Genomic DNA, 14836 nt, shown 5'->3' with positions numbered 1-14836 from the left:
GTCTCAATTTCCAACCGTCACTGTTCAAAAACAAGAAAAATCACTGCTAAACTGGAAGAAAGTTAATACAATGGATAGATGATGAGTTACCTTTACCAAATACAATTCTTAATATTATTCAATACTTTACAGCAAAATGTTATTTTTGCCTATATAACTGATAGCCTTCCTACACTGAGGTATGTTGACAATAATTGTTGTTTAGTCATTTCAGTCATGTCTGACTCTTTGTGACCCCATTTTGGGGGTTTTCTTGGCAAAGATACTGGAATGATTTGCCATTTCCTTCTCCAGCTTATTTTCCAGATGAGGAAATAAGGCAAGCAGGGTTAAGTGACTTGCCCAGGGTCATACAGCTAGTAAGTGTCTGAGGACATATTTGAACTCATGAAGATAAGTCCTCCTGATTCCAAGCCCAGTGTTCTATCCCCTGCATCACTTAGCCCACTTGACAATAATTACAGAAGTTAATCATTACTAAGTATTATGTATACATATCCAAAAGCTCATATCTCTACCATCTCTATGGCTGACATAATTGACCCTTAAATCAGAGAGAAAAACAAAAAATAAAAAGCATGAGAAGACATGACAAAAATACAACTATAGATCTGAAGAGTTGCACTAAAATTTTATATTATATTCAGAAAGAATCAAAGGGAATTTTGCTTTAGGTGCCTTATTTTATGCAAATCATTGTATTTGTATAGTATAGATTATAGGATGTAGAGCCTGAGATCTTAAGGATTATCTAGATCAAGAGATTATTCAAGTCAATTTCTTGATTTTTCAGATGAGTCTATGGAGGTTTCTGGACTTTCTCAGCATCTTAAGTAGCAGAGCTGGTATTCTAAAAAAGCTCTTAATTTGGTATTCTCTTCACTTTCACATAACAACACCTTCAAAGACTTGCATTTCAATAAAATATAAGTTAAATCCTATTTTAAATGCACTGGAAAGGCTCACTATTTGAAAAAAATCTATGACCCCTATGAAAAAAGATTGTTAATTAACAATTGTTATTAAAAGACTGTTATTAAAAGGTTGTTAATGTCTTAGTTTTTTTTTTTCTTAAATAGGTACATACCTATATCCTGACACATGCAATTTCTGCCAAAATATGAGGGCAAAGGGAAAGAGTAAAAATCATCTGGCCCGATAGGAATTCTGGTAAAAAAGATGCCCATCCGGAGACTGCACTGCACTTAACATCTGACAAATCCTTTCATGGTTTATATCTACCTTAAGGAAAAGGGGGATTGCAAACTCAAGTTCTCCTTCTTTCCTTACTACTTGGACTCTGGATTACGAGTAGATAAAAACATGGGGAAGCTCAAGGGAAATGAAACTGAGCTGAGCTCCATTAATAATAAGGGAAAAAATAAGGGAAAATAGTTTAAAAAAAAAACAATTATTTTAGGGGCAGCTATGTGGTGCAGTGGATAGAGCACCAGCCCTGGAGTCAGGAGGACCTGGAGTTCAAATTTGACCTCAGACACATAACACTCCCTAGCTGTGTAACTCTGGGCAAGTCACTTAACACCAACTGCCTCACCAGAAAAAAATAAAAACAAAAACAAAAACAAAACAAAACATTTTAACTGTTCAAAGCCTTTGGTTAGATACAAAGAATGCCCTAATGCTGATGATTAAAGAGCAATGAAATGGATTACTGAAGGAATTTCTTGCAAAATAGAGTTTAGAATAGAGTAAATCTAAGAGAATAAAATAAGTCATAAATTGGATCTAGAGTTCTAGAGATCACTGACTATGGAATTAGAAATCCTAGATTCAAATTCCATCTATGCAACTTATTATCTGGGAAATAGTAAAGAAGTTATTTATTGTCCCTAGGCCTGTTTCTTCATCTGGAAAATAAGAGGGTTGACACAGAAAACCTCTAGAATTACTTGTTAGTTTAATTCCATTAACCTATGATCATTGGATTTTAAAAGGGCTGTTCCAAGCCAGGTAAAACAGAGAATTAACTAAATAACTTACCCCTGGTCCTCTTCAAACCTATCCTCTTTGCCCTCTTTTACTATTTTTACTCCTAGTCCCCCACTTTATTTTTTCTCTCTTTGTGAAAAGACATGGAAGATACATATCCATCCAGTTATCTATCTATCCATACATACATAGCCCATATGCTTCATAGTTTTTAATATGAAAGAAATATTCATATTTTATTGCATGTCTTTAATCTAAATTTTTAGGATATTCAGTTTCTATAAAAGATATCATAAATACACTGGCAAGGTTACCCAGTGTTGTATGGCAAACCATAGCTCTAATTGATTAAAATCAATGTCTAGAAAGAGCACTCCCACACTCACTGAAAGCAATCTTCACTCTTTTCAGGGATGTACTGCAATGCTGTGATGTGCTGGAAAGCTCACTAGATAGAATTGATTTCTCTATTTGCTGTTAAAAGTGAGCACTGTCGTCATGCTTTTTTGAACAGCTAACCAATCCAAAATAATTCTTAAAAAATCTTATACAGAAGAGTAGATTTTTGTTTTCCAATAGAATTGAAGAAATGAATGGCATTTAATATTGTCAGCCCAGCACTTGTTTTAAAATGGATGTTTCATGGCTATAAGGAAAAGACTAGTCTTCACAGAATTTAAAAAAGTGCTGGCTTTGAATTAGACTTTTAAACTGAAAAAAAAAATGCACTGAACATAGAAGAGATGTTCCATGGAAAATGATAGTATATTGTAAGTAAATCCTAGGAAAAATTAAATATACCTTATGACAAAACACAGAGTACTAGAGGAAGTATGGGATATTGGAAAGAGAATTCCAGAGAAAGCTCAGAGAACTAAGTTCCAGTTCTCATTTCATCACCATTCATAGCTGTACGAACTTGGACAAGGTATGTCACTTCTCTATTGTCTCCTTTGTAAGCTAGGAATAATGATACTTTGATTGAAATCAGGATGCTAGACTCATTGATCTCTGGAGAACCTTTCCAACTATAAGCCTACACATGAGGATAGAAGCAATATATATGCAATATTTATGAGGATATAAACTATATTGTATGTTTGTAATATATGTAATATATAACATGTATGTAATATAACTTGCATGAAGATATACACTACTCTTGTATATCCTTACATTATATACATCCATATTATATAAATATTACATACATTCATATAACATACATTAGGGTATATACTATTATATATGTAGTAGGAAATACTCCATATATAACATTTACACATGCATAATATATGATATATAACAATATAATCTTTTCATATATAGCATATTATGTACATATATATGGAGTTATAAACTGTATAATATGATATATATATATACAAACTATATTATATAGTGATATAAAGGCATATATTGCATATTATATATGTACAATAAGGTAACTTATGTTTTTATCCATACTGTTACAGTTGGAAAGGTTCTCCAGAGATCATTTATCTTTGGACCTTCATGTGAGGTATAAAGAATCATTCTGTTATATATATGTAGTTTATCTCCTTACATATTACATAGTGCATATATGCAGTAATGTTGTTTTTATCATTCTCAGATTACAGATGAGATAATTAAGAAATTAAGTGCTTTATCCAAAGTCATACAGATGATTTCTTTGTCCCCAAGTTTTGGCTGAAATGTGTCAGGACACAGGTATGGCTCTATTAAAGAAAAAAAAAAACTAAGACAAATCATATACCACATATACATGCATATAATAAATTTGAAAGTCAAGAGTAGAAATGGTCTAGGAGGAGGTGGGAAAAGAGAGGGAATTCATCATCACTATGCCAATTATTCTCATGTAACTACAAATAATATTTTGTAGCTTTAAAAGTGCAGGAGGGCACATATTGAAGGCTCATGTATAGATGGAACAAACTCCCAAGTGGGCTGCTTTTCACTTAATATTAAAAGAAAAGCAGTGACCTGGTGCTATTCCATACTACTTTTCAATATTTATATATAAATGACAGTCTGGCATAATACAGTAACCTATGATGCCAATTGTAAGATTCTATTCAATGAGAAACTAGCTAGGTATTCAGATTCACTGTAATGGGACAGATTATATGGAAATATAAATACATTGGTGGTCCTGGGACTTCATTTTTTAAAAAGCACATAAATAATGTTCCATGAACATAAAACTACTCACAAAGGTATTCAAGGGGGCAAATTGAATCAAATTTATTCAATTTAAACTCTTACTAGTGAAATGGTTCCTATCAAAGCACAGCAACAAACTAACTTCTTGTGGCCAAGGAAGATTTAGTCTTGTCCAAGCAGTGCATCAACAATTAGCCCACGTATGGACTAGATATGGATAGATAAACAAAGGCCCAAATTACTTTGGCAAACAGTTAAGCACAAGAATTAAGTAAAATATATTTTAATCTTAGAGGCAATAAAAATTACACATTAGATCCTCAACAATGGGCATGTTTGGCTTGGTTTGGAGCTATAGACCTGCATATTTATGGAAGATGACTTTGGATCAAAGCTACTCTCTCTCTCTCTCTCTCTCTCTCTCTCTCTCTCTCTCTCTCTCTCACACACACACACACACACACACACACACACACACACACACAGCTTACCTGCACAGGTTTGATTGGATTCATCTTCATTACCACCACAATCATTAGCTCCATCACAAAGCCATCTCTTGGGAATGCAGCGATTATTCTGACACTTAAACTGATCATCAGGGCAGCTGTGATTAACTGGAGGAGGGGGAGGGAAACAACAACAACAAAAACATTACTTCCTCCTTTCTGCATAATCACCTGGAATCTGCTGAAAACATGATTATCCTGAATTGCATTCAGAACATAGGTACAATTAATGTGACTAGCTTATCATGAAGTAAACATCATGGTTTGTCATTTTCTGTAATTCAGAATTTATGGTAAACAAATTTCCCAATTCCAATAATAATGTTAACAAAATCCACATAGCCAACAAACACTAGAAAGCAAAATCTATATGTAACATGAAATTTAGGTAGCTCTTCCTAACAGAGGTAGCATAGCATGACACATAAATAATTGCCCTGAAGATAAAGAAGAACTGGCCTCACATCCTATCATGGACACTTACTAGGGTTGTGCAGCCATTGCAAAGTCATTTAACCTCTCTTAGATTCAGGTTCTTCATCCATAAAATAGGAATGATGATGATGATGATGATGATTCTGATAATTATAATAATAATTACCATGGTGCCTACCTAAAGAGGTTGTGGTGAGGTTCAAATGTGATAATGTGTGCGAAGCACTTTGTAAACTTTAAAACACTACATAACTGTCAGTTAATACTATTAATAACCTCACCTGTGACCCTATGTCTTTTTTTTTAAATGCCTGTCATATCTGGCATTGCAATTTGAAGCTCCTCAGTCATAAACTCCCTCACCTGGGGAGGAAAGTTGTGGGAGTGGAACATGAGCAATTAAAAAAAAAGTTCCTCTTAATCCTAAATTTGAGCAACTGTTGAAAACTACTGTTTTCAGCAAATAGGCCTCTGCGTCAATATATCTATATATTTTTCAATTGTTAAAATAATCCCATTATACTCTTATTGTTCCATTTTCTTCAGTAGATAGATGGAAATGGTAGAGAATTAGGGGAAATGACCACTTGGGATAGGAAGTACATACTAAATATGTAATTATGCATAATTGCCATAGCAAAATTGATCATCCTAAGTTCTTGCACAAAAGCAAACATAACAATATTGAAGAACACAGACAAACCTTCAAAAGCAAAGCTTTTCACAGCTAAGGATTAAATCTCCAATATCTAAGCTCCACAGGGTGCCATCTTAGTGTTAACCCACTGTGATTATTGTGTCTAAGTACTAGAAGCGAAATCCCTGCCTGAATTGGCATGCTCTTATGCATTTATTCCACAACTTCAACATTCTTTTTGAAGTAATTTGCAATGTGCTTTGTAGTTGCAGTTCAGCATGATAAAAATGTATGTTGGTATTAGTCTTACTTAGAAGTTGGAAAATAGTGCTTCATTTTACAATGCTGGTGTATTGAAAGAACATACTTTCCAGTTTATTTTTTTACAGAATCCTATTTTAATCTTTAGAATGGCTCTGGTAATAAAGGTTTTTATCACTCTTTGGAAAAGTTTTGATTCATCTATAACATCAAAAATGGGTAGAGGAAACACTTTCATAACCTGGTATGTGGATATAATTAACATTTTTTATTCATTTCTTAGAGCCTAGTAAGAATCATATCCTTTGGAAAAAGGAAAGTCATCTAACACATTACAGGGGCAAAATCTCAAAGTGCCAACATTTCATATATTCACTTCAGTGAAGCCTGACATAGAGGTTTTGAAATTTTCCACCACCATGTAAATGGTAATTTAAGAGATAATGCTACTATCTTGTGGTTCAGAATTAAAGAGGCAGATGAATTTCATAGGAACCACAGGGAGGATGATAAGGGATCTGAAGGTCATTAGGTGAAACTTTCTAAACAATTCTATCATGTAGTAAAAGCTTGGTTAACACTTGCATAACTAACACTGAAATACACATCATGGGGATAAAGGTAAATGAAATTCCTTAGGGCCATTGGTGGATTTGGATGTAGAGATGAGTAAAGAGGACACAAAGCAGCAGGTGAAGACACCATAGAAAAGTGTTATCCTTTGAATTGCCAGAAATTTAAACCTAAGAGCCCCTGAGATGGAAATCAAGAAAGGGTTGTTTGCTATTTTAGAATATTTAGTGGCTAAACAGGAAACAACTTGAAAATCTGTATAATTTTTTTTCACAGAGGAAGATTCCAAGGTTAATTATAAAAGTGTTAAGGATTTCCAATTGCCATCATTTCTGGTCCTTACTCTACTAACCACAGTGAATGTTACACATCTGAAAAGGAACATTTTGTACACTTTTAAGTTATAAATGTGTGTATATATGATATATATGATACACACACATATATATACATACACATATGTCTATATGAGTTTATGTTATTATTAAACCAATACCTATTGAAAAAAAAACTCATACAGAATTATAAGGCATGCATGGACCTGTACTACTGGAGGTAGTCACCACATTGATGAGATCACAGATCTTTGAAGTTTCTAAAGATATGTCCCTAAGTACATATGTATACAAATATATTTAGAAACATCTTTTGAATATTATCATTTTCAAGTTGCATTTCCATAACTATAGCAAAGTTGTCATACAACTGACCAAGCTATTTCACAATTCTTTACTGGATGTTATTTTTCTAATTTCCTGGGAAGATCTTTCAAAAAATTTTAGAAGTTTTTTGATATGTTAATTATAGCTATCCACATTTATGAGGGTCCATCACACAAAAAAGTCACACAAAATTAAATAGCCTCGAGATATCTGAGTATCCTGGACAGTAACCTCACATATAATATATAACTTTAAACTAAATTACAAGCAGCTTAGTACTTAATACTCTAACCTCCTCAGATCCTTTGATGAATTAATATTTCAAGGGAAAGTATGGAAAAAACCCTAAAATATTTATTTTATGTTTATGCAAACTTTATAACTCAATATGGGGGCAAATGAAATTTATGCCTAGATGGGGAGTGAGGAACTCTCTTGTTTGCCAGACCTCTGAGTGATAAAAGTCTAATACTTGTTTTCTTTTCTATAATTATTTTGTACACAAAAATGTCATAATTCATTAATATTTCTTAATGTTAGCTACATCTCCAAGTAAGAAGTAGATAGGTATTTCCTTTTCCTTATTTTCAAAGGAAATGACCTCAACATTTTAGTCTGAGAAAATGTTAAACCTCACTTTTTTTTTCATCATCACACTGGCCTCTTTATTTAGGAAAACATTCCCATATTCTGGGAGAACTTTTAAAATAATTGTACTAAACACTACAAAATCCATGTTAGATTTCTTTGCTGCTACTGATATTATTGGATTTTTAAAAGTGACAAAACATCTTAAATTAGTTACAAGAATGACATGATTTGTGACTAAATAGTGCAAATTGAAGTAAATATCTACTTAAGTATATATGATCAATCTAATCCAAAATACTGCCAAATTGATATTTTTACCTGAATTCTAGCTTAGCTGTCTACACTGATCAAAATGTCTAAGGTATTGCCAAATTTCCACTTTATTCTCTACATGTAAAACTATGGGGACCCAAGATAAGTGAGAGCATGAAAATTATAAATTGCCGATGATATTCCATAAATGTTGTAATTTGACATCCAAATTGAGCAAATGAATGAATGAACAAATAAAATCTCACCCTACCTCCCCAGTCAGTTAGAAGCAATGACATATTAAACAGGGTTTAGGACTGAAGGAAGAGTTTATGTTCAATTGAGAAGACATATCCCTGAAGTTAATTGCTATAAAACTATGGGCTGGGTTTTGTGGTGGTCAACTATCATGATGCTTAAGGGCAGCTATGTGGTACAGTGGATAGAGTGCTGGGCTTGGAGTCAGGAAGACTCATCTTCCTGAGTTTAAATCTGGCCTCAGACACTTACTAGCTGTGTGAACCTGGGCAAGTCATTTAACCCTGTCTGCCTCAGTTTCCTGATCTGTTATGAACTGGAGAGCAAATGACAAACCATTCTGGTGTCTATGCCAAGAAAAACCCAATTGGGGTCACAAAGAGTTGGACACACAACTGAAAATGACTCAACAACATCATCATGTTATTTACTAAGGACAGGATAAAAGTCCATCTGTTCAAAATAGGATCCTAGATGTAGAACTAGAAGTCACCTAAGAGTTCACCTCGTCCTCCATTCTAGAGATGAAGAACTGAAGCCCAAGGAAATTAAATGAATTTGTCCAAGTTCACAGATAGGCCACGTCTAAGGTAGAATCTGAATACAGGTCCACTGACTCCAGAACCAGTGTTCTTTTAACTGTTACTCCATGATACCTAATAGTTCAGGTGTTGGCTAAGATGTAAACCATTAAATAAATAGGTAAGGAGCTGTCATAACCTCTTCTAGTCATCCTATCCTCAATGTCAATATTTTTTTTCCCCTTTTTCTGCCATAGTTACAGGAAAAGTAGTTTCAAGTCAACATACAAGGAAGATATACTATGTAAAAACATAGTAGGAATATACTATGTATAAAGCACAGATTTAAAAGGGAATTAAGACATCATTTCAATTTAACTCTTTCATTTTACAGATGAGAAAAATGAGAGCCAGAGAAATCAAGAGACTTGCCCAAGGTCACCCAGGTAACAAACAGCAGAGCCAGGACCTGAATTCAGGTCTTCTATGTTCTAATCCAATACTCTTCTAAATATGCCACACTGCCTTATCTTGAACCAAGATTACCTATGATGTCTATGGAAAAGGCTTGTGTAATATTTTTTGAAATATAAGGAATGAAAAAGAGATGAATGAGCTTAACAATCTTATCTGGTAATACTCATGAAGCAATTTCACTTGCAAGCTGTGCTGTCCAACAGCAGTTTCGTGGGCTGGTAATCTTTGCCCCCATTAAGTTACCTTGATGGAGACTACTATACCAAAAAGCCAAATTACATCTTTACTAAGAACCCATTTTCTTTTTTCTTTTTCTTTTTTTTGTTTTTGCTTTTTGAATAGGCAATTGGGGTTAAATGACTTGCCCAGAGTCACACAGCTAGTAAGTGTTATGTGTCTGAGGCTGGATTTGAACTCAGCTCCTCCTGACTCCAGGGCTGGTGCTCTATCCACTGTGGCATCGAGCTGCCCCTAAGAACCCATTTTCAAATAAATTTGAAAAAGATGTAATGGCTTTTGTTAAATGCACATACCTAGTGTGCCAGGAATCAGAGGATTCTAGAATAAGAACTTGATGGGTTATTTAAAGGTGTTCAGGTTTGACGCCTTCATTTCAAAGATAAGAAAACTGAGATTCAGAAAGATCAAGTGACTTGCCCAAGGTCACACAGCACGTAAGTGTCTGAAGCAGGATTCAAATCCACATTCCCCTAATTCAGTTCAGCACTCTATCCATTACCCCATATCATGTCTTCTCTAGGTCATGGTGCCTTTGATGTTATCTTTGAATTCTCCCTTTCCCTGAACTGTCCAGTTCCCAAACTTTGTTAATTTTCTTTATGCAACTTCATTCTCTTTTATCTCATTCTGTTCCTATTGCTACTACTATTGCTACCATATTAGTTCAGGCCCTTAACTATGACCTACTGGAACTGTTTAAGCAGTCTTCTCATAGCTCTTTCTTCTTTCACCCTCTCTAACCTCTGTTCATCCTTCAGGGATGAGGGAGAGGGAGATGAGGGAGAGGCTTATCTTCTTTATACGCAGAACTTGTCATGCACCCCTTTACTCAAAAGCCTTTGACAGTCTTTACTGCTTGTCAAATAAGATCAAGCTCCTTAGCCTGACATATGATGCTCTCTGTCACTACCCTACTTTTTAAATCTAACCTCAAATTACTACACTTTGCATAGCCTACATTCCAATCAAACTGGATCTCTCAAAATTCTCCATATGTGCCCTCTACTTCCCTGATAACATGCCTTTCTCCATGCTGTCTGCTAGACTCAGGATGTCCAAGCTCTAGAACATTTCCTTGATCACCTAGTCAGTTTTTCAAGTTAGTATTTCAAGTTCCAAACTAAGGACTTTATGGAAAAAGGAAATGATATCTGTTTGGCATCACTTCTCAGTGAGCTCATGTAGATGCTTGGTGATTTATCCCTATTTTCCTTTTGATACTCTCACAAATCAGTTGTTCAATAACTTATTTTAGACATTTGCAAGGAATTTATGATAAGCTGGCTGGTATTTCAATTTTACCAGTTCTTGTAATCTTCCTTTTCCCCATACACACATTATTTGAAAATTGGCATAACTTACCTACCCCATCCGTTCAGAACTCCCACTCTTAACATTTTCTAAAAGAGTATTAATAACAATAGCTAGAATTTATGTAGTGTTTCAAGTTTTGCAAAGTGCTTTACAAATATTATCTGTTTTGATCCTGACAATAGTACTGGGAGACAGGTGTTATTATTATTCTCATTTGACAGATAAGGAAATTGAGACAGACAAAGGTCAAGTGGACAAATGCCCACAGTCACATAGCTGCTAATTGTCTAGGATTGGTTTTGAACTGGCCTTCTGACAATAGGCTTTCCTGACACCAAGCCCAGGACTATATTTGCTGCCTATATTTAGCTCTGTGATTATGAGGAAATCATTTAACTGTTCTGAGCCTTGAAAAGGAAGATATATGACTGTTCCCAGGAACATTCAACTACAATGAAGATATGAGTAAATTTAATACCATTTGAATTATGAAAGTAATGACTTCACCTCATCGAACTTTTATAAAATGTTTTACCCCTCAAAATATAAGAAGAAATTCTTGTCTCTGTACCAAAGTCACAAAAAGTATTATTTTTCTAGCAGATGCTAAAAGAAAATCAGTAGCCAATGGGAAGAAAATTCCATTTTCCACTTATGTTTAACTTTCCCACATGTCTTCCTTACAACAATGCATGGAGGCAGGAAACCTGTATATTGTCTTGTTCAAAATTCTTCTCTTTATTTAATTCCTCTTCAAGACTCACTTGTCAAGGACCAATGGAGTGGTTAGTGACCTTCTGTACCAATAACTTTGTCTTGAAAGAATTTAAGTATTATATTATATTTTAGTATGGGAGGATCCAGGATGTCCCCTACATCAATTATCAAAGAGTGATCCAGTAACTCTAGTAAGAAAAATGAAGAAAAAGGCTATTTGGGGTATATCAAGAGATATTATAAGAACTATAAGGCCAAAAATAAACATTAAGCCATTTTATGCACCCCACAATAGGCATGCAGTATACTCTTATTGTCTATACAATGAGAATGTACTGACTAGGAATACTGTTTCCATTAATAAGGAAAGAAGATATATGATTTATAATATGTGAATTACAATTTAGCTTTAGACATAATTCCCCTTGAATTGTGATGTTTTAGCAGGTCAGGCTGATAATTGAAACACAAAAAGACTTAGGAAAATACAGAAAAAAATTACTTCCAAAAGGACATACAGCAATTCATGGAATCCTCATCAGTGCCATCTAAGCAGTCATCATCCCCATCACACTTCCATCGATCCTGGATACAGCGTCTGTTTCTGCAGCGAAATTCTCCAGGTTTGCATAAGTGAGGTAGTACTTCTTCAGGGTTGACTAAAATTAAAAAAGAGAAAAGAAAGAAGGGCATATAAAATATACATATGTATAAATTTCTGGAGAGAGTCAGGAAGACCTGGGATTAATGGGACACATAATAACCATGCAACCATGGCAAATTTATTTAACTTCTCTGGGCCTCAGATTCCACATCCATAAAATGAAGAGGTTGGCCTCAATGACTTCTAAAGTTTTTTTTTTCCAGTTTTAAGTCTATATGCATTAGGTCTCCATTCAGTATATTCAAATACATATATATGTAGACATATGCATATATACATATGTAGCATGTAATATGTAAATATAATATATAATTCTATACACATATGCATGTGTATAGATGTGTTCATACCAATTATACTTTATATATGTATGTATTATGTATGTCTACATACAATTATAATATATGTATATGTATATGTATATGTATATGTATATGTATATGTATATGTATATGTATGACCACTTTCTTACTTTGTCCTCTAGTCACTGATGATTTCATATATTGTGAATGGAATAACTTGAAATATCACTGTAGGAAATCTGTCTTTAGGGCACTCTTAACAAGGTATAAGGGGGATGCCTATGTAGAGGTAGAAGAAGTGAATGACATAATAGGTCTAGACACCATTTTATCTAAGCTCTCCAAAGAAGAGAGAATGAGTCAGACTAAAGAAATATTCACTTACAACAAAAGTAATCATGAGTCCTTTCCATCCCCTTTTTTAGGCACACAGACACTCCAGGTGCATGGGGCTGACATTTCTTAAGCAAGCAATCTGAATAGCATTTTGCTCCCCAGGAGTCTATAATTTTATCAGAGTTTAACTCTAATCTTTTTTTCTTGTAACAAAAGTGCTCAAGTAGCATTGGACTTAGTGATGTGATTTATGTGGGTTCAAATCTTAATGATTAAAAATAGAACAAACCTCTCCCTCAAAAAAATTCATGCTCTATAACTGATCCCCTTGTCTCATAGGCCAATTGAGGATACCTTTTCCTAATAGCCACTAGATAGAGAGGATGTGAAATCAAATGTTAACAGAAATGCTGGTTGAATGCACCAAATCTTTTTGTGATTTCTCTTTTCTCTGAAATCTTATAGTAATTATTGTCTAAGCACATAACTTAGCACAAATTGTATGCTTTTGAGTTGTCCTCTAACTGTATTATTTTGTCATATCCATAATTCTTGCCTTTCCTAGAGGCCAAACTAATAATTTTTATACCTAAGGAAAAGTCTATGTCTTCTGGGGGAAAGGGAAAGGTCACCTAGGATGCAATTTGGGGTTAAGAACACTGACAAGTGAAAGTTCAAGTACAGATTTCTTATTGTGAGTAGGATGGTGGATGTTTCTGCCATGGGGGAAAGAAGTTTGTGATAAAGATATGTCTGATGCTGCTAAAGCCAGACAGGGGAGGAAGTGTCAATAGGATGGTTCTCTTCATGACTTCTAACTTTTCAATCCTGGGGCAAAGCTCAAGATGTCCCTTCCCTAATAATTAATTAATAATAATTACAAAATTAAAACATACAAAAATATAAGTAATAAAAAGTAATACTTCTGATCTCTCCAGGTAAATTGTAAGATATTTGAAAGCAGTAATCATGTCTCATGTTTCTTTTTTACCGACAGTATCCAAAATAGATGCATAATCAATACCTACCATAAATACTTAACTAATATGTGCTAAGAGTATTCTCTCTCCCCCTACAATGACTAAGCCAAATTTCCTATCAGATACTTTTCATTTTGACTGAGTAGATGCCAGGCTTAAGATTAAATGGGATTACTTCTCCACTTTAGGCTAGCAACTGAGAGCAACATTTCAGTATGAGATAGTATTCTCATTCCAGGAGAGTTTAATGGATGGATTTTACAGGATACTTTGAAATAATGTATTTGGAGTATGTGCATTAGTCTAGCAGGCAACAAAAGACAGTGATTTTCTAATGTAGAATTCTGGCCATGAGGTCATGTCTTACTAATTTTTGAGATGTGATAATTTTTAACAACATTTAGTGATGTTTTATATAAAGGGAGGGTGAAATCAACAATGATTACTAAGTCCAGGCCCCTTGAGCACAACTCTTCCATAGTTTTTGGCAACAATGACTTGGTCTTGAATTGTGAAAATAAACTCCATTTACATAATCAAATCCACATGATTCAATTATTTGTTTGATGATTCTATGACAACATATCATTTGGGGAGTTCATGTGGATATTCCCTTTGTAAGTCTTTACTACTGCTTAGTGAAATGATATCTGATTGTTCCAAAAATATTTAAATAATATCCCCCTGATTATCATGTATAATAAGAATGTCAATCCTCTTCATCCTTGTTGATGAGAAACTTAAACTTTCTATAGATGACTAAGAGTAATGGGCCATATAATTTGTCAGTATTGCAAAGGATTTTGTTAGCATTCTTTCTAAATCTGTTATGGTCCATTTTACAGTTTTGAAAACACACATTAAGATGAATAGGTACTAAATGCTTTCAATGTATTATTCTCATTCTGCTTTGTTCTCAGGATGCCAGTAAGTCTCTTAACATATTCAGTCACAGTCTTTCCTTTGATGTCTTTAATTTCATTGCATC

At 34.2% G+C, this 14836-nt stretch overlaps 1 protein-coding gene across 1 annotated transcript in view; it reads right to left on the bottom strand.

The window, feature by feature from the left end:
• LRP1B (LDL receptor related protein 1B) overlaps positions 1–14836 on the bottom strand; it is a 2189733-nt gene that overhangs the window by 878812 nt on the left and 1296085 nt on the right. Inside the window, exons 16-17 of the mRNA XM_027835590.1 lie at positions 12085–12225; positions 4611–4736 (exon numbers count right to left, since the gene is read on the bottom strand). Of these exons, the coding sequence (XP_027691391.1) occupies positions 4611–4736; positions 12085–12225 (267 nt within the window). The remainder of the gene's footprint in view (positions 1–4610; positions 4737–12084; positions 12226–14836) is intronic.

The sequence above is a fragment of the Vombatus ursinus genome, unplaced genomic scaffold (genome assembly GCF_900497805.2).
Source record: "Vombatus ursinus unplaced genomic scaffold, bare-nosed wombat genome assembly UNPS02014816.1, whole genome shotgun sequence".
NCBI classification, from domain to species: domain Eukaryota; kingdom Metazoa; phylum Chordata; class Mammalia; order Diprotodontia; family Vombatidae; genus Vombatus; species Vombatus ursinus.
This window is presented reverse-complemented; position numbering and strand designations above follow the sequence as displayed.